Below are 27,071 nucleotides of genomic sequence, written 5' to 3'. Positions count from 1 at the left end.
AAACGACTGTGATGGATTGTTTCAAATGTGTCTTTATAAAAGCTTGTCATAGCATTTCATGATGGTAAATATGTAGTAATGATATCTTTTATAACATTGCGTTTAAGGTTTGTGCCACATCCACATTCTCATTTTTGTCAGGCTAATGTATTTGTAGATGATACTTAATTGCATGTGTTAATGTGGCAGCCATAGCTGGAGAGTGGATTGAATCAGTGTGAATGGAGAGGTTTACATTGCACCAAACAGAAGCTGAGTTTTGTTTCTCCTTTTTGACTTTATGTGAACACAGCATCTGGTTACAATGACTGCAATAAGGACTGTAAGGGGGTATCCCCATTGCTGAGGCAGTGAAGTAAAACTGGCAGTGCCCAGCAATGCAGACGTGGTGGTGGTTCAGTCTGAGGTTTTCACCTGGCAGGACTCATTGCTCTGTTTTCCAACCATTTCCAGTCTTCTAAGAGATCTAAAGTTATGAGTCTGTATAAGGATTAATTGAGATATGAGTTACCAGCTGGTGCTTCTCAGTGAAGGGCATTACAAACCAAAAGGTTACACTGACATAATAAATGGATGAGAACTCATTGCTTTGTTTCCAGTGAGATGGGATTTGAGGCACAGCCACATGTTGGGAGTTACAAAGGAACATCTGCATTTTGGAGGTTCTCCTGTCCTGCACAAAACAGAATAGATGTTGGTTTTGGGGTGCCAAGGACAAAAACTTGCCCTGCATTAGAATGTGTGATTAAAGATAATCTGCTGCAGCGCCTTCTTTAGTTGTCTGCACATAAGCACAAGTTTTGAGTCAGAATATAGTTTGAGTTGTTTGGGTTGCAGCTCAGATGGATGTGAAAGCAAAAAAGATATTGTTGAGTTGATTCACTGCTGGCAGCAGAGGGTAAACTTCAGTTCTGGTTGCATTCCTTGCAGTTTCTCTGGGCAGTGGTGCACAGCACCCAGCTTTCCATTGTAAGCTCCCATATGATGCTCACTTACCAAACCAGTGATGCTCTCATGTCAGAACATCTTGTTTTATCACAGAAATCAATGTGCCACTCAGACCCTCATCTGAGATATCAGTAAAAGACTCTTTATTCATAAATAACTGATATGCAGTAATTTATGTCTGTACATTTATTTCCAAAAGGCCAAAGCCATACAATTTTTGCAAACTCTACATAAAACATCCAAACTGTCCATTATTACTTCTTCAGTACAATATAACACAGCTGTTTGGCATTACCAAATATATATATGTATATATATTTATATATGTACATGTGCTGAAAAAAGAAGCCAGTGCAGCCTTTTCCTAGGAGTCTTTCCCAAGTATTTTACTGTACAACATTCAGAATTTACATTGATAGAACAAGGCACAGAAAGTGTGGTATGAAGCCAAGGCCATGCTTTTTATTTAATGTTTTCTGTCTCTTTCCTACTCCTTCAGCTTCATACTAAAGAAAGCGTTCAAACCTCTGCTCCTTTTTCAGTTCTAAACACACTTAAAACCATGGGGAGAAGTGGGGGAGGGAAGGATGCTCAGCAGACTGAGCAATAGCCAACATTTCAGAACCTGTTTGTCGCAAAAATAGGGGAGCAGAAGAGAAAAGGGGTCTCATTACAGAGGAATATTATTAATACTAATGTATGTATTTATGCAGTTTGTGTTTGGGTCAAAGCATCTGCCCCTCGTTTTGCCAGAAGGCCGGTCAGTAATTTTAGAAGCTGGAAATGCAATGGAAGATGCTCTGGTCATGTATCAGTCTCCATACACTGACCAGCGTTATGTTTTGCCTCCTCCAAATTAAACTGTGTGCTTTTGAAGCTCTTGTACCCATTTATAAACTGAGCTCAGTGTTGTAGTGGGGTTGGATTTGAGTAGGAGGTGGGAGAAGGCAGCTGCATTTCCACAATCACGGGTTGTGTGATGGTGGTTGGCTGTTCCCAAATAGACACAAGTAGATGGATGCTGCATGCCCAGCGAGGCTCCTTGTTCTGCTTACTGATGTGCTGGGAGGTGTCTGAGGGTCAGTAATGGCATCTATCTGCTTTGTAGATTAAAAGGGGAAAGCACATATGGAAATATTCCTCCCAACCCCCCATAACTTCAGTGCACAAATGGGGGGAAACTGAAAGAACTGTTTGCAAATGTAATCACTGCAATTATGGTAATATTCCAAGTTTCAGTAAGGGAATTACCAGGTCTTATGATTTTAAACTGCAAAAACAAAGCTTCAGGCAGTTCTAAGTGAGGATTTGTTAGGAATCTCTCCTGTTCTCTGTATCAGGCACACCTGCTGTTAGATCCATGTCATCCCCCTCCTGCTGGATCAGAAAAAAACTTACACCAGGCTCGGTGCACAGCACCCTTAACTTCCTATTGTGCTACACGTTTCCCTTTGGGATTAGACAATAAGATTTATATACAGAGACCGGATAACACGGGGTGAGGGTTGACATCTGAAATCTGTAGAAGTACATTCTCAACCAAGGTTATCACACCGGGGCAGACAAACTAAGCAGCTGCTGACGAAACCACGGTTCTACGGTAGGTGAGTGGCTAATCTCATTAATTACAGGACACTACATTACAGATCAGGGATGGGCTGTCTAATCTCCCTATCCCTTAGCTACATTTTCACAAGTGACTTCAGCTCTAGTTACCCTGTAAGGCAAGGAGGCTGCCCATTGAACCCCGGCTCACCTGGATTCCCTTGTAAAGCACAAACCAGTTAGTCAACACAACTCAACAGCTTATTTAAAAGCAGCTTTGCAATAGCTTGAAAATTACAACACACCCCTACCCACCCGAGCCCCAGACAAGAAGCACTAGTAAAGTTTGTACTATTCACCTCTAATACAAAAAATAAGTGTCAAATTCCTAAACACTTGTTTAACTTTTAGACAGAACAGTGAAAGTGGAGCCCAATAGGGTTTTCTCCTTGCAGCCATGAGTGAAACATTGGTTCTGTTGTCTGCATTGTGGGCACTGTTACTATCCAGTATTTCTGTGAGTGATCCTTTAGTCTTACAGAGGTTGTTCTATTTGCTGTGGTGGGAAAGAGATTTTTGGTACTGTATATGTTAGTATTGGTAATGAGAGAGAAGGGCGAGGCTGTGATATCAGAAAATGCTTTGTGGTCTTTGTCAGTGGATTGAGGGTTTCTGTTGTTGCTGCTGCAGTTCTTATATACCTGTGCTATACTCCCACTGTTTATGGGACTGTGTTCATCCAGGAGCCCTGTAAGTTCTTGGCAGTTTTAGTTAAGCAATGATTATCTATGCAGGAGAGGCTATCTGTGCATTTTGCACACTGCTGTGGAACAGCTGCCAGCCTCTCCCAAAGCAGGAATGGTGCCAAGGGAATAATTTCCCCATAACACACGTGAACAACCCACAGAAAACACTTTTTCAGCAAGTTTACCATGAAAGAAGCTCTTGGCCAATAGCATCAACCATCTCTACTGCTGTGTAAGATGTGAGGGTTTCCTACATAGAGCTCAGCATAGTAAATACTGGAAAGGACAGACCTGCAGCTCATTCACAGTTGTTTAAAGACTTGGATATGGTTCCGTTTTCATTCAGTCCATTACCATCCGAGATGGAATGCAGTCATTTGCTTCAGGTCTGTGTTTCATTAACTCAAACCCAGAGGATGATGAGAACTGCCCCAATAAGTTTGTTGCTCATTTTTGCTTCACTGTATCCACACAGAATTTTTTCTAGTGGGAAATAATAGCTAGAATGCGTTAAAACCTACTCACAGAGATGTCTTCCAAGTGACATGAAAGGAATGGACTGCAGGGCAGTGCTAAGGGGTGGGCTGGCCAGGAGCCCCTCCTTGTGCTCACAGCCTGCAAGGCCTGGGGGGGAGCAGCTGTTGCCAGGGATAAAAATAATAACAGCAATACTTTAATACTTCTCTGTACTTGAAGAGAATAGCATTGATGTCTTTCCATCTGTTATAAAATGCCCAATAACATTTTTGTGGGAGTGCATGGTGGTTTTATGGCACTTGCTCTAGTAAATGAAGTTAGGATGTCAACCCACAGAGTCCAGCTTTTTCCTTTGTGGCTTAACGTATCTTAATGTAAACCACAGGGCTGCAAAAGCAGTGCTGCAAAGCTGGAAATGAGCTTTGGGAAAGTGAAAAAAGTGTTTAAAGTCATTAAAAATATATATAACTATTAGTCTTAAAGGGGTCACAGCACAGAACTGTAGCAAATAGAGCAGGTTGGTGCTGTGAAGCCAGCAAGGCTGTGTCACCATGGGAGCTCAGTGGCACCTCCAATGTGCAGCACTGCAGTTCTCTCTGCTGCCTTTTGGTTTGCAAGGAGGCTTCTGTTATTTTTCAGAGATCATTATTTCTAAAATAGAGGAAAAGAATCAAATTTGGATTTCTGGATGTTAAAAATACATTCCTGGAACATTAAGATTGTGAATCCTTGTCAACAAATCTATTTATATAATATTTGCACACTAACTTATTCTGAGAGAATACTGTATTGCAGAGCATCCTTGCAGCAGCCTTTGGTGGGGAGAAAAGCTTTGTTTTAGTGTAAAATAGAGAAAGCAAAGCACCATTTAACATCTCCTGTTGTATTGCCTCGCTGTCTGTTAATGGTAACAAAACCCATTTGTGACTGCCTTGTTTAAATGGTATTAGAGCCATTTCCCCTCAAATGTTAAAATTTCTCTCTCTCTAAAACTGGGACAGCACAGGAAGAAGGGAGGAGAAGTGGTGCAAACTCTCTATAATTAAAGTGCTAAGTTTTATTAATATCATCCCATGACGCTAACATAAAACAACAGAAAGGGAGCATCTGAAAACAGCCATATCTGCAGCAGATATCTGAGATAGAAGAAATACAAAGTTCCCAGGAGTGGGAGAAAAGGGAACAGAGATCTCAGAAGTCTGACTTAAATACGCGTTGTCTGATTGCTGCCCACTATGACCAGCGTCATCAGGGAGAACAATTTCCTCTTTATGGTATGACGTGCTTTTTGCCACCTCTCATGCTTATCTTTAAGCTACATGGGTTTTTCCTCACCATTCTATTTTCTGCATGTTCAGGCAATCGCATCCTCTCTGATGATGCATTAGCTGGAGTGATTGGCACAGCAAAGTCAGTTACTGTATCCCAGGAGTGCTGCACTCTCTTTATGCTCCAGCAAGATCCTCGTCCTCTGTGACTGATACTGAGTGTGTGAATGGTGAGAAATGGGGGGTTTGAGGCTGCTTGCCTATCAGATAGCAGCAATGGAGTGACTGAAGAAGTCCTTTAATACTGAGCTCATTTCTTAGACCACTTCCCTAAACTTTCAGTCCTGGTCACACTGTAAGGTTAAAAGGATGTTTTGTATGATATAGTATGGCAGATCTATACAACACAGCAGTACAACCAGATCAATACAAAGTATAGGCTGGTAGTCCAGCTCCTGTTTCAAATTCCTTTCCAATGAGATAAATATTATTCTAGCATTTCTAGTCCATTTAAACAACTAAAGGTCATGAAAACAATACTAGGTTACAAGTCAGTTCTCAGTGTGTAGATGCACAAAAGGAAGGTGAGCAGCAAAGAATCTGCTTTGGTATAACTGAACAATAGCCAGGAAACAGAACAACAGCTCTCTGTTGAGCAAAGCAAAATTGAAATCTTACCTCGGGGCCCAAAACTGAACAGCTTTTGTTCCAGCATTGTAAAAAAGTGACATTTATTCCTTTCAGTGCGTAACTCAGAGGGGAGACTTCATGGGAGTTGGGGGTTGGATGTGGATTTTGGTATACAACCCTGATCCCTTCCATCTGCAGGTTGGAAGAAATCAGCCTGGACAAATCTGGCTTCTCTCTGCTGCACAAGTACAGGGCAGGCAGAGCTGGGTGGTTTCTCACATCTACCCCAGTCCAGGATGCAAGCATTGCATTGCACGTTTACTGAGTGATGCTCTAAGGGCTGAGCTCTGCAGTGTTTGACCCCCACGTGTGGCTCAGCAGACTGGGACAGCAAGAGCAGGACCCACACAGAGCTCTGTAGGGGATGCACAGGGACTTTGCTGGGGTAGCAAATGGGAGTTAGATTGAAAAAGCAGTGACCAAATTCAAACTGCATCTGAGGAGAAGCTGAGAACAAATTAACTGCTGGAGAGAGACTGTAGTGGGTTTCCCAGACAACTGCAGCTCACTAAAATTCCATTGCTTTTCTATGGATGCCATTCTCTATTTATTTTTTTCTTATTCATGATGTTTTGTCCAATGAAAAATAAGTTTCTGGGGAGGAGGAATGGAAGTCACTACAAATATAATTCAAAGACACAGCCGTGTGCTGCTGAGGAAAGTGACAGCTTGCTGCCAGCTTAGCTGGTATTTTTGTCTCAGTCTTAAATATGCTTGCAGCAGTTATGGGTTCATGTTGCAAACAGGAGTGCTGATGTCAGACTGCATGAAATCCTAACGTTAAAAAATGGTTGGGAAAGTCCAAGTGTTTGTAAGCAAGTCTGACTGCACAGCCTGCCAAGCTGGGAAAGCCATGGAATTGGCCATTGAGGGCTATTGATTGTACAGTTCAGATCTGGGATCCCAGATGAAGAAATGATTTTGGATAAATATGGTTTTCCCCACTAAGTACCTGCCCTGTCATGTTGCTCTCAGCCCAATACAAGTAATATGGGTAATTCTCAAAGACTACACGAGTGCAAACACTGGTTGTATTTGGTTTGGTACCAGTTGTGCCGGGATGCTGACTCACAGTGACAGCTCTTTTTTGGTTCAGTTGAAGTAATAAATTATATTTGCATGAGATGGGTAAAAAGTGATGAGAATTCACCAGCTTTGTTCTGGATGTGGTGGTAAACAGGCCAAAGGTAATGCAGCCAGCTCTATCTCCTGCACAACATACAAACTATACAGTAAATCAGGCCAATTTCTGGCAGCAATAGGTGGGGGTTATTCTGTTGGTCTGAACCTAAACCAGAATTAAGCTGCGCAGATTGAATTCGCCTCCAGCTTTCAGTTCAGTGTAAGCCTGCTAAAGCAGGGCTGGCAATCTCCTGCATTCTATTTGGAGCTGGATTTAAACAACCAAAGAAACAAGTTTGGACCTAGTGAAATTCTACAAGTGGAGAACCATAGGGCATTGGTTATACATGGATTGCACAGAGAAGGGCTTCATTCTGCTTTTGTTATCAGAACGGGGAGAAGAATCTGCAGCAAGGCTACATTCATTGAGTGACTGAACTTGTAAAAGGAATTGTTTGGGTGACAACTGATATCTGTTAAATAGTTATACAATCTATTCATTCCTCAAATCTCTGAACAGGAGAAGGTCAGATTTTCAGCTGTCCTTTAGCTAAGTTACAGCAAATGCACAGAGTCAACACGATGCTAGGAAACGGCATTTACATCCACTTTTCTGGTGTGTTAAGTTGGAAACACAGCACAAAGGGGACTCAGGGCCCCAAGAACACAAACCCTTACACCGAGATTAACCTCTAGTGGCTCTAAATATCCACTGCTTAGCACTAGGCATTGCATTTTAGTAGGCATTGTATTCTTCTTTAGCATCACTGTTTCCTAAATAGAGGATGTCATAATATTTACCTTGCACAGCTCTGTACCTCGCTCCTTCTTGCCCCTGGGAATGATTGATGTTGCAGTCTTGTTTTTGAATCTGAACCATGAATTTTAAATGAAAGAGGACTGTAGCACAGGGACAGCTTGTTTTCCTTATTACGGAGATGATTTTTAATAGGGCTTCTTCTGCTCCTCCAACTGAAAACGGCACTGTGGAGACGCGTCTGCTTCTTTGGGCAGTGTGCAGAAACCCTTATTTCCTCCCTGCCAAAGAGATTTTCAGGTGTGAAAGTCAGCTGGCCATCGGTTCTTCAATGGAAAGGAAGGACTAAAGTCCATTCTGTCTGCTGTAGTTGAAATCAGGCTCCTCCATCTCAGTTTCTGTTATGTCTGAGATTTTAGAGTGTGTCCTTCCTATTTCTTCCAGGGCACAGGCGAGGGAGTCGAGGTCACCGTCGTGTTGGTGTCGAGCTTCCCAGAGGTCCAGAATGACTGCAGATGGGCTGCTTTGTGTGGCAAAATAGGAGAGATTCCTGAGGGGGGTAGGGAAAGGTGGAACAGACTGATTAGAATAAGAAACCTGCAGCAAGATCTAATTGGATGAATAGAGGGAATCCTAGTGGATGTGTGTATGTGTGTGTGCAGTACAAATCTAGCTTTGTAGAAGTCACTTATAGCAAAGCTCCTGCCACTTTCAGAACTGTGAAAGAACGAGGACTTAAAGCCAGAATATCGCTCCTGTCAAGTCAGCAGAATAACAACACTGGCACTGGCCCATTTTTGTATTATTATTCTTAAGTAGATGGGGAAATATGATGTTAATAAATTGCAGGTAGATGAAAATCAGTCCAGTCATCATTTTTGCTCTACCCTCTACATTTTATCATATCATTTCAGGTTAAACTGCTCGAGAATGTTCTTTTTCTACCACTGAATTTGACTTATAGAAATGCACGCTGCATCATCCAGCTGCATCCAAGGGAGAATCAGAAGTTGAAGAACTGTCACAAGCTCAGTCTTGCACAAACCGTTGTAATCTCTATTCTGCACTGTCCTTCAGTTTCCTGAGAAAGCAAAAACTCCTCAGGACTGAAGAGCATGACAGTGCATAGCAAACACCGGTAGATAAAGCACAGTGCTGTGACTCACTGCTGCCTGCCTGTAACTTAATTCTCTTCTTTGGTTCGGTTTTGGTTTATTGACAAGCCTGTGAAAAGAAACTTGTCAATAGGAAGCCGTTTTGCTTCATCCTCTGTCCTCCTGGGCACACGCTTATGGAGATAGTGCTAATCTGAACATATTTCTGAGTCAAATGCCTTCCCCAATTCCATTTAGCCGAGTAGAAAATGCAAAGTAAGCAGTAAATGAGTTTTTATAGTGCCTTTCAGTTTTAATAATCATAATGTTATTGCTCCGAACAGCAGAGCATAACTTTCTTTTGAAACATGCCTTTTCCTTAGAAAAATCTGTAAAACCCATAAATCAGTTTGGAGTGGAGCACTGGGGATGGCAGCCACACAACAGCTGCTGTGTTCACAATCATTTGAGTCCTGTACTGACCAACCCCACTATCGTGGGTTCCAACCTGAGCTTAGAAGATGACAGCAGGCGGGATGGGTTTATTCAGAGTGGAAGGCAGGTCCTGTTTTCAGTCACTAGTAGGATATAAAAGAATATACGAACTACAGTTTATCCTCGAGAGTAAGAAAGGCAATTACTATTTATGCACCCTTAATACCAGCAAATAATAAAAAAAACTCATAACAAAATAGCAGCAGATTATTCTTGTTGTGTATGTAAATGTTCACCTTTTAAAATTGCTTCCCATTACCTGCTGATGCTGTTTTTCTGTGCTAGCATCTGCCAGTCTTTGCCTTTGGCATTGGGTGTGTCGAACGTTGCGCAGATTCTTTGTCTGATGGAGTATGGGATTTTGAATGCTTTTGCACCCATCTGTGCAGGGAAGTTGCTGTCATCATGTGCAAAGAAAGCAATGGTTTCTCTTTCATTCTACACAGAAGATAAAAGCAGAGCAGTTTAGTGCAGCACCGGGTTCTGTGCTGATCTAGAGGTCTGCAGGCAGTTCTCTATTGCAGAAACAGTACCATCAATGGTCCTGTTAAGGAGACTGGAACTGAGACGTGAGTTTTGCATGGCTCCTTCAGTATGAGAGTACTGGGAATACACTCTTATGCAGGGATCAGCCTGCAAGCAAGGCCTGTCTACATACATACGTGTCTACATACACGTGCTGCTACACCAAAGTGTACAGTGGAGCAATGACTAATCAGTTCCATAAGCCTACAAGACAGACACCTCAATTCTTTTAATTTTATTGCTTTTTCCACATCAAAAAGCTCTGTGGAATCCAGGTCCTTTTTGTAGACTGGGCCTGTTCTGTTCCTACAAAATTATACCAAGTCTTGTGTAACAGTCCCATTTCCATGCATTACTCATTTCAGTGCAATGTGGCATAAATATTAAATAACAGTGATGCTATAGTCCCTTCATATAACATTTATGACACATTCCAAAAGTCATCCACGCAGAGTAATAGTAGTGCTGCAGATATATCACAATGCCTGACTGTTCAAATTAAACCTGCAGAACAATGGTAGGTTTCATACCCTGCACTTGTGAGATAAGCTGCTGCTACCTGGTTAGTTTGCTGCAGTGAACTATTTGAATACTCAGTTGTTGATTATATATATTTACAGTCTAATTATCCTCACTCCTTCCCTTGCTTTTTCAGAGCCAAGGCAAAGCTCTCTGTGTCTGGTTGAGGACACAATTGTGACACCGAGGCCATGTGGACAGGTAGGTCCCTATGTTTTTACCTGAATTATCTTTGAGGTTTTCTTATTAAGATCTATATTTTCTGCATGGCGCTGTTAGCACACAGATGTAGCCCCTTTAATCCAGAAGTTTCTGGATACCTTTTAAACAATCAAAGATGCTCATGTACCTAAGAGAAATAGCTGAAGTTCTCTTTGCCATTGGAGGCATTGCCTGTATAACACCATTGCTACAGATGTGGCCAAACAGCACCCAAGCAAACTGCCCTTTATTTAAACTCTTAAGATACTCAAAAACTTTCCATAAGAAAAATATCACCATCATCTCACATACAAATTATTTTTAGTGCTCTAGAATCTCAGTAAATGCTTCCTTTGATTTCTGCTAGAAATAGAACTGAATGCTCTGTGCTTGTTGCAGCATTAAACAGGGCATGAGAAATGCCAATGAGGTAGAAGGGGCAAAAACAGGGCATAGTTTGCCTCATGCTACAAAGCTTGAGGAAAATAAAAAGGGAAAGGATGCTTCACCTCGAGGATGGATGTCTGGATCTGTAGGATTTGCTCATGCCCCTTGACTTGCCGGACGCAGATCTTGCAGGACAGCTGTGTGGTTGCAGGAGTGTAACGCTCCAAGGAGAAGGCACAGTGCAGCGGCTTCTGGTTACTGCACCACACACGGGAGAATGGGACCTCCTGGGAGAGAAACATCCAACCAGAATGGGGGAATGGGAGTGAGTTGCTGGATCCTCCAATAAGTGAAGATGCCAGGAAAACAGCTGGTGTTAACCCTGGGCAGTGCCTTTGGTCCTCACCATGCTCACCCTTTCCTGCTCTACCAGCCCAGTTCTTAAGGGCTCCCCTTATTTTACAAAGACACTAACAATTTATGTGGGCTTTGCCACCTGCCATGAACTGCTTTAACGCTGCACTTTTACATGTTGCTGATTTGTGTCTTCAAGCCTTGAAATGAATTTTGCTAATTTGAGAAATGATTAACATAAATCTTTCCTCATGGTAGTGCCTGACAATGGTTTCATCGCATCAGCTCTTTCAGTTGTTCCAGACAACCCAAACTTAAAGCGGTGGTAAGTGGGAGAGAAATGAGTAAATACAGCAAAAAACATTTCATACAGTCAAACATACTGAGCCAGTACAAGTTGGCCAGCAGTTTCTGTTAACAAACCGTCATCATCTTCCTCAGCTGCCATTCAAATGTTACTCAATTATAAAATGCAAATGTTTATTAGGCTTCAGTATCAGCATTGTGGCATTGTTCTGCCAGCAGTGGATCTGCACACCCCTCTCAGAAACCTCAAGTCCTTGCTGTGACCAAAGCCTTCCTTAAAGCAAATGCAGCCCCAAAGCGTTCAAGGACTGACCGACAAATCAAAAGGCGGTGAAACACGGGGCTGTTTTTATAATATGGCTTGAGGCAAAACCTGATTTGTTGCATTAACGGAAACCTTCCACTTCACTACATTGAAGATTTGTTTTTGCTAAAATTCAACATGAAAGACATCTGTATTTTAAAACACCACCTCACTCTATTTGCCAGCAGTTGGCTTATTGGTTCCAGTAACCAATACATTCAGAAATTCATCTTATGTTTTACTATGCTTTCCCACCTTCAACAGCCTCTCTAATTAACATCTTACAGGAAAAACAATTTGCTCTTCATCAGTTCTAAGAAAGTACGTGCTGTAATTGGAACTCATGACATTTAAATACTGACATATATCCTCTCATTTTCAGCCATATATTCCTCACTGTATTGAAACTGGAATGACAAATATCAAAAACATTTTCTGTAGCAACAAATTATAACAAGCATATAGGCCTTCCTTAGGAAGTAATTTAAATAAGGAAAAGCACAAGCTTGCTTTCCATTAGAAGATATATGTAAAGTCTTCATGTTTCATCCTGTTTTTGACAAAATCATAATGCAATGAAATAAAATGAGCAGCTACCTGACAGGCAGTGAATGGTTTGATCCTCCAAAGGAAAGGAGGGATATCGAGGACAGATATCTGCAGACTGAAGGTATTCCCTTTGAAATGCAGAAGTTTGGGTTCATCCAGTAATTGTCCTCCTTGGATCCTTTCATCCAAAACCACTTCCTGTAATGGCAGAGGAGAAAAGAATTATTTACTATTAGAAACAAATATCAAATGTGCTGAAAATTCATCTTTGTGAAAGGAGCCGAGTCCATTTGCAGCAGTGGAGTGTTTCTGTCATACAATGGGCACTGCCATTTGTGTTCCACCACAGGAGGTCCAGGGATGCCAAAGGGATGTCAACTCTTCTGCTGTCCTTGATGCTACACCGAGGATTACTTTCTTGACTCCCTGAGTACCAATACCAACACAACTTCCCTAGGACTGCAGTAATTGAGGTGGAAACCACAGGGGTATTACAGCTCATTAATGCTTGTCTTTGTACTTCAGAGTTTCAAGTTGAGGGTGGGATTTTCCACTGCAAGTAACTCTGATGGATCTGCTGAACACCACAATAGTTTGAGAAACAAGATGATTTTTATCCAGAAATTGTAGGACATTATAAAATCGTACATTAAGCGTTAACTAAAAACAAATCAAAACATAAAATTTATACTTAGAATTTCATTTTTATGAAATGCTGTAAAACTGCTACAGAATACTAAATGATTGCAGCTATGGCTTATTCATTAACCAATGCTGAGTCACTGAACTGTGAACATATGAGCCAGAGTTCCTTTTATACACTCAACAAATACCCGAAGAAGGAATTTGGGCCTCTGAATTTCAGGCAGGCACATCCAGGAAAATACTTCTAGCCCATCAGTTGTGTGAATGATACAAAGGATTAAATTATAAAGCTATAGTAAATCTTTAACCATCCTTTCAGTGCCTTTGCTTTTATTAGAGCACAAAGATGTTAGCATGTGCTCCGTTAAGATCTGTCTTCATTCTGTGCAATAGGAAGAGGAAGCAAAAATTTGGTTACAACCATCTCCATTTCAGCTCTCGAAAGAAAAACACTTTCTTAAAGCTTCTTGATTCATCATGGCTACAACAGCCCACGAATCTTATTGTTTTGCCTTGGAATGCCATGCAGCAAAGAGATACTAATTGAAATTTATACTTGGGGATTATTATTATTTTACTTTTTTAAAGGAGAAATGCACAATTATAACTTAATCCTTGTAAAAAATAAAAAGATAGCAATACAATCTCTTCCTTCTTGCTCATATTGTAAGAAAAATCCCTCAAGTGACTAATGACAGCTAAGGGTAATGAACATGATAAGCACTGAACACCAAACAGTTCTAAACTGCTGCTGTAGCCCTAGGAATAAATGAATATCAATATTCTGTGGGGAAAAGGAATCAAAACCATAATAGCCACGTACCTGAAATGCACAAGGTGTGTTATCCATGCAATACACTCTTAGATTGTAATCCAGAGAATTGCAAGATAGGCAGCCAAAAACCGCTACTTTCATCTGTCGGACAGCGCACTCAGAAATGGGTTCTCCAATAAGTGCATAAGTTCCAAAGCTGTTTAAGAGAATGTGACAGGCATAAGGATCCAGCAGGCAGTAGCAGGAAGTAGTTTCCTCTTCCACAGACATCACTTCCTGCAAAATGAAATTCAAGTTAAAAAAACAACAACAAAACAAACACCAAAAAACAGGCCTTGATAATAAGATGTCATGATGTCATTTGGTTATTTATATTCAACTGGAATGCAAAGTCACTCCCAAGAGCCAGCTCCACATCCTTAAAACTCATGTTGATCTCAGAATGAGGAATGACTTACATAGACTACCTATGCAAGTGAATAGTCTCTTACTGCCTCAAGCCTAAATGGAAGATTTCTAGCAATACATTGTACAGAATTCAGTGCATACAGCATATAATAACAATAACAACAACGCCTAGGCAATTTTAGCTTCTTTTTTCAAGTGTTCTTGACTTTCTATCTAATTTTTTCCCAATGTCAAGGTAAGAAATTACTTTCGAAGATTGAAGTCAATAAGCAAACCTTGAACAATAGTAGGTATTTGACATCCTTTCAGAACATCCATTACAGTTGCTTACCTTCATCAAAAAGCTACCTAACCCACTCTTTCGTATTTCACGCTTAGTTCTGCATTACAGCATCATTATAGATGAGGTATCTGAGCAATCTACAGCCTGGTGTTACATTCCTCATTAATTCTGGGCTGCTTGTAACTGACACCAATGGAGCTGACAGAAAACTGAATGAATTTTACAAGGAAAATGAAGCTGAATTTGAAATGGTTTCAACAAGAGCCACAGCAATATGGTGGCTTACAGGAGGAAAAGGATAAAGTCAAGGTATCCACAAGTGTTTTAGTGACTGTTTGTTTTCTTTACAATGCAAGGAATCAAACAGTTCCACCAGCGGCAGCACAATGAAGCATTGACCCTTTTCTCTGTCTTTTAGTTTAGCACTTGAACAGAGTTCAGCTACTTCAGAACAAAATGCAAAACCTCTGTTTGATTTTTGCCTAGAGATAAGATGTTTCCTTTAAAATGCCTGATCATTCTGTCCCTTGTACCATCTTCAACACCTGCATAATTAACAACAATCATGTTTTCATTTAGTGTATATAACCTGTAAGTGGGAGCAGAAGCATGAACATACCTCCCATTTTCCTTGCTGTGTCCTTTTCTTCAAGTGGATATTCCAGTGCTCTGAATTTACTTCTGCACAGTGTGGTATAGTCAAGGCAAATGGAGAGCTGACGGAGACATCCGAAGGGCCACACGTCACTTCTGGTCCTAGGAGGACATCTGGGCTTTCTGGCTGTAGGCTGTAGGTAAATAATAACATCTTAGGGCCTTTTTAATGGGTGAAAACATATTCACAGTTATTGCAATACAAAGTTTAAATGTTTTAGTTAAAAATCCAAATAAATGCTTTGTTCATCTGTTACAGAAATGATGAGCAAGCCAACTAGAGCACTAATTTTCATAAGGATTTGGTAGTAGGAAGTGAAACAGAACTATTGGGCCACATGTACTTAAATCATTGGCTGGCATTTTGGGTTCTGGTCTTTAAAATACATTTTGATTTGCTTAAACAAAATGAAATGCTGGAAACTACTCTATGCAAGTAAGCCTTGTGTTGTGCCCCAGCTGGTAGTGCTACCATCTAATTCTGCCTGCAGAAAATGTCATTAACAATATTTTCACAGTAGTGGAGGCAATATTTCCCTATAGGAGATGTGAATACAGAGTTTTTGTTAAGTTGTGCCATTGATGACGATTCCTATCAAAAACAGTGCCGATTTTTCAAGGCTCAGGAATGAAATAAAACACTGCATATGTAAACAACTCCCCCCATCACCTCTCCTCCTATCACTACACTGTTCAACATGATATATCATACAAAACTACTACATCTGAACAAAGATGAGAATAAGTGACAGCTAAACCATTCCCAAATAACCTAAATCAGAACAACATAATCCTTGTTCTCTCCAACACATTCCATAGTGGCCTCAAATCCTTACAAGAACCACAGAAATCTCCATTCTTATATGTTTCTGTATTTTTAATGGTTATACGTCTGCTGCTGGTGGGGTACAACACAGCTGTTCTCTCCCTCAGTTCAGATGGGCAAAAGATATATCAAACACTGCCTCAACTGGAAGCAAAACAGTCTCCCTGTGATAATTTTCAGTTGGGTTTCCTACCTCCGTTTCTGCCCACGACAAAAAGGAAAAGCAGTAGGCAAAATTTGCTGCTTGTATTTAATTAACCTATTTTAACTCACTTCTGCAGAACCATTGCAGATAAAACAGCTGTGGGTTTGGGGTTGTTTTTTTTCCCCCCTACTTCTTCCTTTCCTTTCACATATCTTAATATTCCACTGGGAGTGATAAAAAACCTATAGCAGCAGATGGGGATGGAATAGGAAAGTTCTCACAGAGGATCTCTGATATCAGAGGGAAGAAAAATTAAAATAGATTAAGTTTTGGAAGAGAGTTCCAAGCTTTAAAATTCATAGGCAGCTTTGGATGATTCACTTTGCTCTCTTCAATTGCATTTCTTAAAGTTTACCTCACAAAACAAAACCAAAACCAAAATCCCACTACAAAACTAAAGCTGCACCATGTCTAAATATGAAGACTGTGTTCCACCAATCCTGGCAGCTAAAAGCCACTGGGATGTCAACATTTTTTGTAGGAATGACTATCAAAAACCCCTAAAATAATCTGCTTCTCTGACTGTGCTTTTTCATAAAAGAAAAGGGGAAGATTCATTCCCAAGTGTTTGACGTGGGGCCAAAATCCCTCGGCCTTCTAACACAGAATGAAGGCCACTGAAGTGATTGCAGCAGAATTGATGAAAACACTCACAGCTGCTGCTGGCAAGAGAATTTAAAGCCATGTATTTAATGGAGTACCTACTTGTAAGGGTATCTGGAAAGCAGCTAGCTTTCTTTTGTAGGAATGACAATTACCACACACACTTGAAGCACCAACAAGAATAAAATGGCCTGCATTCATCAAAAACCCATTTCTTCTTGTATTTGTTTTCTTTTCTCCTTCTTCTCTTTGAAGTACATACATACAACAGAGATGAATTGTGGAGAACCTTGGGAAGCCACCTCCGTCATTGATATGAGCACATGGTATGTCATGGCAGAGTGGCCATATCAGCGCCACTGAAGAGAGATATGCCATTCTTTTAGATAATCTTAACATGAAATCAATGAAATTAGCCACTTTCACACATTCTTTGTGCTACTAATGTGGGCTTTTTACATACGTCTTACCTGGACTCTCTTGAGTTGATGGCAAGATAGATTTCCCATGAACTCTCTTCAGGAATTGCTCCATGTGGCACCAACAGACTGACTCCTACAACAGAGCAAAGGATGAAGTTACCTGCATATAAAGCTGAGTTTAAAGGGAACCCTGAATAAAGATTACTACAGAAATCTGTCAAACTGCTCATCTCAAGGCAAGAGAAAACCAGAAAGCCAGGAACACAGTAATGAAACTCCAGCTAGAGTTTTCCTATTTCTCCCGAGACACATTAATTGTTACGTGCTGGAGACTTCAATCATATTAAGTCTGACAGTGTTAATGCGGTCAGGTGCTGATGTATGTAGACTCTGCTTTGAATTTGACCCCGTTATCAGAGATCCTGATCCAACAGCAATTTCCTTTCCAGGGAATGCTTCATTTAGATCAGGATCCAAGTGAGCTACAGCTTTGATTAATATAACTTTCATGCTTAAAGGCATCAAGAGAGGTGGTAATTTGTAGCAGTTCAAATAGGCATAATACCTCTTTACTCCTAATCCTAAGCTTTGTTTTGATCATAGTCACCCCTCCTGCGTGGGCAAGATGCTCTACTTCCCAGAATTTGCATTACAGAAACTCCTACTTTTTATGTATTTAATTTATAGAATGAATGGATAAAATGCTGCATTCAAGCAAAATGAGTTTCATGTACAATTATGTTTCATTAATAAAAAAGGATCTACTCACCTGTGTTTGGAACAACTAAACGACCTCCCAGGTGTCCAAAGATGGCGGTTGTCTTCAGTTCATTTCTTGTTGAAATAGAAGACAGGTTCTGAATATACGCAGCCTTGTTTCTAGCCTGTATCGTTCCAAAGCCTCTAGCATTCCCATGGGGAAAAGTTCCAGAATGTGCCTTTCCGTGATATTCAGCCCTCTCTGTCACCCCTAAGGAAACCATGAACGAACTCTGAACTTTGACTTTGATGTCTGACAACGGGTTAAACAGTGAAGACTCTGTCATTAGCTCCTTGTCCATTGGATCCTGCAGGCAGATTGGTCCACTGTACGTTCTGCTCACTGTCAAGTCAGGCTGCATGGATGAATTCAAAAGCAGGGAGTTACCTGGTGAAATGAAGTGGATCAGGCAGTTAGTTACTGTATTGTAGAGTGTGCAGTGAAGCTGAATAATGCACCTAGATAACACATCGCTGAAGAAATGATACTGTGGATAGGGAGCATTCCATCCGACTTATGTGGATCTTCATAAAGCACAGAGAAGTGCTTTATGAATTTGGAATCCTGGACTGCATTCCTAATCGTGCAGTAATTTGAGTTACAGTCCTGAAATAAATAAATCTCTTTGATTTTAACTATGTCCTTAGGTTACAAGAGCTGCATTTACATTGAGAAGTGAAAAATAATAGATATATGGGTTTAAGCATTCTAAGATCCATGACTTACATCTGATTAATGTATCGCTATTGGTGGTGGTGTGTTTTCTTTTATTAAACAGCACTGGAGCTGTTTACCTACTGTATGATAATCCATGCACACCTGCCTCAGTGCCCCATTAGCCCAGACCGAGTTCCAGCCTGTACTGTGCCACTAAGCAAGCTGCAGCTAATTCCTCCCTCCTTAGCAATGACTGAAGCTTAAATCACTCTGCACTCGAGAGCTGCCTGCAAATAAAAAGTCAGGCCTGTATTTCACTGTCACTTTCAGTGAACCATTAGATGCATTTGTAAATCCTAAACAGTACTCAGCTGCACTTTGATTTCCCCATCTATAAATTGGAGCTAGACAGGTAAGACTTAAGAGATCTAGCTGATGTGCATCTAATGCTAACTTGTTTGATGCACTCAGCACATACTGCAGCTCTGGGAAAAATAATTGTATTTGGAGTGTAAAAGCTCTCCTCGTTCTATTCTATGCAATATAAAAGTACCGAAGTAAGCACTGGAAATTTACATAACTGAGCTTTAATTCCTTTTGCATCAGACAACTCTTCTTGACCTCACAATCGTTTCCTTTTTGATTTGCTCTTCTTTCCTGGCAGCCTCATGCCTTAAAATCAAAGAGGGTGATGTTGAGACCGAGATGAAACAGTGCAGAAGATCTATCAGGAACTCGATCGCTGTATTTTGTACTTCAGGCAATTCCAACATGCATAAATCCATGAAGGAACTTCTGTTTTGTTTTGGATTTGGTTCAGTGTGCATGCTTTTGTTTTTAATTACAACCCATCGGGTAGAACTTTTTGGTGAGCTTGCAGAAAAGGACAGCTTTGTGCTTGAGGGAAGGCTGGTTGAAAGTGGGACAAGACTAATACAGGGAGAAATATCACAGCTGTCCATCTAGGAGCATTCAAGCTCAAAAACTTCCTATAAGTCACAAACATCAGCATAGAATCTAATGACAGTATTTCTGAAGCGCTTAGAGCATCGTCAAGAAAGACTATACACCCAAGTTGCTGTGATAAATCAGTAGCAGAGACTACATCATGGTTCAGTCCCCCGATCCCACTCTATGTAGCAGATCTGCCCTTCCCTGGCTCCAGATGTGTCTGCTTAGCATTAAGCTGGAGTGCCCTCCTGCAGCCAGTCATCACATATGAGCTTGGTATCTCTTTGTAGTAGGGGCTCTGGAGAGAAGAAAATGAAATCACAACACTAACCTTGTCTGACTGTTTTAAAATTAAATGTCTGGAAGCCTCCTGTCAGTGCAGATGAATCAATCACATCCACGCCGTACTCACTCTGACTCCGTCTGTAAAGGGTAACACCAACCACCAGCACAGCTACAGCAATGACTGCTGCTCCCAGGCCAGAGTACAGGGCAATGTCACTGGCTGTCTCTATATCTGAAGGAGAAAAAGTGGATACCGAGTCAGAAATGCTCATGAAAATGCCTGGAGTGTTCCCAGCAGCGAGGATTGTATGCAGCCACAGACACATGGCCAGAGGAGTAAAGCTCGAGGCATAAACTTGGGACAGATCACAGCAGGATAGAATACTGAGGAGCAAGCATTTGAAAGCATGAACAAATTTCCTGGTGCCTCATTCCATGTGGTAAGCTTATATTGATTTAGGAGCTGCATCGTGGTATTTGAGGTTTTCTTGAAGTGGGATAGTTGGACTTGTAGCAGCCAGAAGCAGAGTGCTTACTACTAAATACCTTCTCTCCTTAGCACACGCTGCTAGCTCAGGCTGTGCACTCAGGTATGCCGTCCTCTCCCATTCTTGCCCAGTGGAGATCATTAAAGTATGGTAATGCAGCCCTTAGAGGGGAGAACGTGGAAGAACTGAAGCCAGGGAGAGTTGTTTTATGTACTGCAGGATTCTCATTCACTGATGGCTTCCAGGGACACATAAGTTTCTTGTTTTCAATTCTAGAACTAATCCAGGATGTCATAAATCCTCTGAAAAAACTCTTAGTGGAGATTTTCTCTTCCTCCCCTCTTTATTTTTTGTGTGAGCTTTAGCTTAAGAACGAACAATCCACTCTCTCAAAGCTTGGAGAATGGTTGACAATACCCTGCATATCTTGGTGGAATCCTGGTGTTGGAAACGGGCTGGAACCCAAAGCCTTTCCTCTGACCACATCCACACTTTAAGCTTACAACCAACTTTCCTAAGACTTCAAACTTTTTACAGCAAAGAAGAGGGATTTCTTTATTTGAAAGAATGAATCCAAATAAAACCTGCAATATTATGCAATTGAATTATCCAGTCCTGCTGTTCTAGATCTACAGGGATTTAGGACCATGTACCATGAAATTAAACTACTTGGAAGTGTACATAGTGGGTCCTTCAACAGCTCCCTTAATGCCAAACTCCAGCTTAGAGGAAGAGATAATGTTGTACATTCACCCCGTGCATCACCTGCTATCTCACTCCACGTTGCTTCCTGCTATCAGGTGAGGAGCACGTTGGTACAAAACACGCATTTATAACAAATGACAGAGACAAAAAATAACCAGGAAAAACAGACTACTCAGTACCAGTGAATATATATGGCAGGAAGTCAAATTCAAGATACATAAATAATTAGTGAAACTGCTTAATAAATGGGAGGAGCCTTCTGTTGTGCATCCTTTTCTCTAGGAGTCAGATAACTTTATTTTAGCTGAACTTTTAAAATGAACATGAAACCACAAACCACTGAAGTGAAGGAAATTATGACCTATGGGCAGCACTTGCAAAGCCAGTGTTTGTGGCTCACCAGTTTCCTACATAAACTACATGGCTGACAACAACGCAAAGCTGAACTTCCTGGGAAGGCACAGCAGCTGCCAAACGCAATCATCAAGTTCAGATGTACTCTAACGCAAGTAAAAATGCCATATGAATTGCAGCAGCAAGGAAACAGAGTAGGAAAACACTGCTCTTAAGTAGGCTGAGGCTGTTCTCAAATAACCTTGTACTGAAAAACGTTCCAATTTTGAACATATTTGCAATCTGCTGAAAAGGAAAAACAACAACAAAAAACATCACCGAGCTTCAGTTTGTGCAAATATCAGCTTCCAGGAGACATCCATCCACTGCGGCCTCTCACGACAAGTAATCACAACTGAGAAACCTTGGAAGTAAACAGCTCAGATCCAAATTCACAATTACAACAAGCTTCTTCCAAATGAATTACTGGGAAAAAGATATCTTTGTTTTTCCCTGCAGAATTCTGCACTTTTTAATTGCAGAAAGTAAGCTCTTAGTTGGCAATGGAAACGTATCAGACTAACAAAGGGAGTTGCCTCTATTCTCTTATTTCAGGTGGAAAATGTAAATGCAAGAAGACCAGGGTACAAAGGGAGACCCGGGAAATACCTCAAACCAAGAATACTTGAATCCAAATCCAGTGCTTCAATCACACACTGCTTTACCTCCATTTTATTCTCTAGCATCACGCACAGAAATTATTTATGTTTCTATCCTTCCAATTTTCTATTTCCAATCTATTTTGTTGTTTCAGGGAATTAACTGTGATACTCTGCCACCAACTTGGCTAATGATGGGTTAAAGAACTGCATCCTCCCAGCCCCGAGGAGGTGGTGACTGCTTTGCAAAGGGCTCCAACTTTCACACATTTCAGTTACAGGGCACATGTTTGTGGTAATCACAGCCTATATTTCACTCCACCTTCTGACACTGTTACACAACATTTATTGAAAGCACATTTGATGGTAATGAAGTTTCTATTAACTATGATTAAGTTTCCTACAGCACCTGAAGATAATTTAAGATGTGCAGGAGGAGAAAATGAAACATTTGGTTTAGTACATTAGGAAATGTAATTGATTAAATTATCTCATTTACAATAAGTGCTTTCCAGGAGATATGCAAGGCATGTATTTCCCCCAGTCTCCCATTAGAGTTTGCTAGGAGATGGGAAAGATTCGTTTGGCTTCCCATCCTCCCTTATTTTCCACCTCTCTTACTTTTGATGCCCCTTAGCAACTTGAAATCCATTGCTTCACTCAGCTAAACCTTGAGAGTAAGAACCAAAAGTCAGAGCATAATGTAAAGGCTAGTTAGTAGAACAGGTTGTTTCTCAATTATCTTCATAATTGACTTTGATTTTGCATCAGCGATGATTCATGTAGTCTTAAATGAAGTTCCTGTTTCACTGAATAGCAGCAAGCTGTACGACATGTTTCTAACCCCACAGCTAAAGAAACCATTTAATTCTCCAAGGAACCTTATGTGCTAAAATCAATGCCATTAAGGTTCTGGGTTTTTTTTAAATAAATCAGAAATTAAAGCAATTTAACTAATGCTCTTTCAAGATTCTCTAATTAAATGGGAACAGCACGGATATACAAAAATGTGTCAGTTGCATTCAACAGATGGGTTGGTGCGACCCAGCAGGAGGCAGCTCCAGGAACACAGACATGGGATGCACCTCCCATGAAATCCCAAATAATGGGATCCCCGTGGCAAACACACAACTCATATACATCATAGAAGGATCCCTCTTTAAAGGAGATGCAAACAATAGGACTCACTACATTGGATGCACAGGACAAATGGACTCTTACACTAAGTCCTTCAAAAGAGTAAAGCAAAAAAATGTATTTATTAACCTATTTATTTATTAGTCAAAATTATAAGAAATTTTGTTGAAAATTAAGCAGTGAGTAATCCTCAAAATGTTGTATAAGGTTTATAAGAGAAAAGCAACAGCTTTAAAAGAGGACAGGCTTCATCGAGGTTGTGGCTTTGATGGAAGATTAATTCAATCCAAACCAAAGGCACCACTCTTATTTTAACTAAAATTCCACTGAAATCAACAGAAAACTGAGAAACTATGCAGGATAGGAGCTCCTGAAAAGCAGTATACAAATGGTAAGTAGTAAAGCACACAAACACCCTTCACCGGTGATAAATCGAGTGAGCAGAGCAAGTAGTGGAGACAGACTGGAACCAAGAAGGCCAAACTCCTATATTACCTTATTAGTTTCCCCCTAATCACAAGTCCTCAAGAGATTGATGTGAAGATACGCAGGGCTCAGCAAGACACAAAATTACTGAAGAACAGTCACTCCTTTTATAGTTAGTCCAAAAGCTATGATCACCAGGCTGCTAAAAAGATGCTTTCAGTAGATATGAAAGCCTTTCATATAACCTTCAGCTGTATTCAGTTTCTAAACAAATAAAACAGAATGGCAGAGAAGATGAGAAAAATCATATTTACAAGAGGAAAGAAAATAACTTACTTTGGGATTTTATTTCATGAAGAGGTTTTTTATCTAGAGAAAGAAAGAGACAGAGAGAGAGAGAGAGAGAGAGAAAGTTGCACTTAATAAATTTACATGGAGAATATCTATTTCCTGCATCGCGTCTGTCTAGCTCTATAAATGAAACATTTTCTCTGTGTTAGCTGACAGTATGAATATTTTACATTGTCCATATTTTCTTCCCTTCATCTTCTTTTTCTAAATCTCTTTCAGGAAGTCCTTTTGCAGTCATTTCTCACTTGGTTAATTTGAGTATTTGTTAGCTTCTTTTTGGATGCTCTTATTTAGAACACAACGCGTCCAACAAGGAAGTTCAATACATGGAAATGGATCACTTGATAGTTCAGTTATGATTTCTTTCTTTGTACGCTTGATATATTAAAAAGTTAGTGGCATTTTAAAAATGTATTATCCCTCAATACGTCCAATATACTCATATTTGTGTCTCTATTAAATACACAAAACTATTGACACCTACACGTGTATAAAAATAACATACAGAACCAATGCACTACTTGAACGTGTAAGCATGTATTTACAGATGTGAAATTATCAAGCTGAGGTTTTGCAGCAGTAAAATGTGAACTGAGCTATCTGGATCCATCCATGGTCAGTCAAAAACCAAAGCAAGAATCAAGAAAAAGCAACATTCCTGGGACTGAAAGGATGCCTTCTTTCTGTTAATCCCAGCCTCTCTGGTCAGGGACTGAAGAAGGGATAACCTGAGAATGCAGAGCCCCCAGTTTATGGCTGTTTCATTCATTGACTCTAGGTCATAAAATTCATGATGGGGATTAAAACTGTTCCTGCTTGTTCCGTACAGGGCCACGTATCTCCAGCATCTGATGTTCTTCCCTTTACTTTCATTAGACTTCATCCTCGTTAACCAGAGGAATATTTCATTTCTATTTTTGCCTCACGAAAGGAACAAAGTTAACAAGTTGTGCCTGATAAATAACCTCCTGGAGATTAGTTATCTGAAGCACTGCACTGCATTTCCTTTGCAATTCCCAGTGGGATGAAAAGCAGAGAAGGAAAGGAACATATCGGAAGATGAGCAGGGGAAAAGAATTCAAAAAATAGGGTAATTGCATCAATTCCTATTAGCTGAGAAAGCAATTATGCTCCTAAAAATAATTTGACACCAGTATATGTATACAGCACGACCCATAAAGGAGGAATGGTATCATGCTCAAAGATGAAAGAAATGAGACATTCAATACTATAGTCTAATTGAATGCACATGGAAGTTTCAGAGCCAGCTCGTTCTCTCTGCTACTGCCCAGCAAAAGGAGGAGCAACAGCTTCTGTGTCACAGGGCTTTGGCTTCCTCTTATGCTGTTCAAGTCCCAGTGAAAGTCTGTTGTGTATAAATACTGAGAAGGTTCTCAACACCAAATTACTGTGGGTTGGTACCACAGGCTTGTGAGTGGAATTCCAAGCACTATGTCCTTTTCCTCTACCTGCAGTATCACGGATAGAGATTTGACCAGCACATGAAACCTCTGTTCATACTAAAAGCTTCAGAGACTTTTGTCCTAAAATACTTGCTGAAAATTCACTCCTGGAATCAGCATTAAATAGAAGAGCTGGTCCTTGAAAGAGAGCTGCCTAGCATAGCACATTGACCCACTGCACTTCTGTAACATCAGAGAGCAAGTGGAGCTGATACTGAAGTTATAACAAACACTGCAGAGGCTGACATAGGAGCATTCCAAAACCTGCCTGGATGAGCTCAGAAGCAGAGAAGCTGAGCTGGAGAAGCTGCCAGGAAAAGCCTGTGTTTCTGATACCACAGCAGTGCCCAGAGGCCTGGTCTGTATCTGAAACAAACTGTGCTACAAGGACTCAGGGAGTTTCAGTGACTGCTGCCACAGAATGAAGCCTGCTCCATCAGGTAAAACGTAAATCATCCATCTCAGTGCTTAACAAGCATGGCTTTTCCTCAGGCCATATGCTCCTTTCAGGTTACCAGAATGAGCATAATGCCATATTTGTTCCTTTGCCGCTAAAGCATAAGCACAGCATAGCAGAGGAACGCAGAACTGACATGCAACCACACAACATGCAAGCATATCACCCTCAGAGAAGAACAGGTGGTCTTCACCACCTTGCAGCATCATTAAGGCCTTCCTTGGAAACATGACCTAAATGAGACCTCCTTTTATGAATGAGATGCTTTCCAGAAGGGCAAATCCTGTCCCAGGTAATGAACTGGCTGTCAAGTAGGTTTGCCTTTGTTTTTTACTTGCAAGAAACTGGAAGTCAACTTTGACCCAAAACAGCTCTTGCACCAAGCACATTCACATTGGTGCTTTGCCAATTTCCTTGCATGAAAAAGTAGGGAGCTCAGGAGTACTTTCTATGAAATATGTTGCAGCAGATGGTCATAATTACACATCGCAGAAAACCTTTACTTGTATTTTCAGTCATCTGATAACGAATAGGTAAAGAACATGCTACAAAACACAGCGAAACCACCCACAGGAGCTCTGCTGACACAGATGTGAGGCAGAACCACTGCATTTTCTATCCGCGTTGGGCCACGGAGCACAAACTGTTACCCACCTTGAATGCAAAGCCCTTCGGTGCAGTTCTCTGACTCCTGGCTCAGGCCCTCGCAGTACTTTCCTCCATTTCGTGGAGCTGGTGCAATACATTCCCGAACCCTCAAATGCTCACACTCCGGGCTGCACACAGACCATTCACTCCACACCTCCCAGTTTCCATCCACTGAATGGGGAGGGGAAAAGAAAGGCAAATGTTGTTATTGCTTACCAAAGTGGTGTAGTTCCAACTTCCCTACGAAGAAAACTTGTTTTATATCTCCCCTCAGGTTGCACCAAGTAGAACACAAGGCTGTATTTATTTCTCAAGAGTTGTACAGCATCAGATGTGAAGTTAAAATGCAGCATTATAGCAGTGTACCGCCTTAAATGGGCAACGTAGAAGCTTTTAGAATAGCACCAGTGTGCAATACTCTGCAAATGTAGTCAATTAAAACTGCAGGAGGAAACGTTTCTGGTGCCACCTACCTATTAGCTTCTAACGCTTCAATGCCAATTCCGCCTTAAAACAGGCTGATGCAAAGAGGCTGCACATTAACCTACCAGAGAAATGATGCTGACATTGACACAAAAAGCACAGCCAGCCTTGCAGATCTCCAACTAATGCCCTGTGCAACACGATGGATCAGTATGGTGCT

At 40.9% G+C, this 27,071-nt stretch overlaps 1 protein-coding gene across 7 annotated transcripts in view; it reads right to left on the bottom strand.

Annotated features, from left to right (window-relative positions):
- Window positions 1-1,069: 1,069 nt before the first annotated feature.
- The window catches only part of UNC5D (unc-5 netrin receptor D), a 114,079-nt gene continuing 88,077 nt past the window's right edge, over window positions 1,070-27,071 (bottom strand). For 2 of the 7 annotated variants that reach the window (XM_085510505.1, XM_015883166.3), the window contains 11 exons: window positions 26,435-26,599; window positions 23,846-23,878; window positions 19,808-19,993; window positions 17,878-18,255; window positions 17,157-17,241; window positions 15,018-15,186; window positions 13,756-13,983; window positions 12,336-12,485; window positions 10,897-11,061; window positions 9,402-9,580; window positions 1,070-8,103 (listed from right to left, as the gene is read on the bottom strand). In XM_085510505.1, the coding sequence (XP_085366631.1) occupies window positions 7,899-8,103; window positions 9,402-9,580; window positions 10,897-11,061; window positions 12,336-12,485; window positions 13,756-13,983; window positions 15,018-15,186; window positions 17,157-17,241; window positions 17,878-18,255; window positions 19,808-19,993; window positions 23,846-23,878; window positions 26,435-26,599 (1,943 nt within the window). In that variant the 3' untranslated portion in view covers window positions 1,070-7,898. Of the gene's footprint in view, window positions 8,104-9,401; window positions 9,581-10,896; window positions 11,062-12,335; window positions 12,486-13,755; window positions 13,984-15,017; window positions 15,187-17,156; window positions 17,242-17,877; window positions 18,256-19,807; window positions 19,994-23,845; window positions 23,879-26,434; window positions 26,600-27,071 lie in introns of those variants that run through there. The other 5 variants (XM_085510506.1, XM_015883167.3, XM_015883168.3 and 2 more) reach the window with 4 other exon arrangements.

This window comes from Coturnix japonica, chromosome 10, assembly GCF_054131305.1.
Source record: "Coturnix japonica strain WE chromosome 10, WE-NBRP24, whole genome shotgun sequence".
Taxonomy (NCBI): domain Eukaryota; kingdom Metazoa; phylum Chordata; class Aves; order Galliformes; family Phasianidae; genus Coturnix; species Coturnix japonica.
The sequence above is the reverse complement of the archived record's forward strand: the minus strand, read 5'-3'. Positions and strand labels throughout refer to the sequence as shown.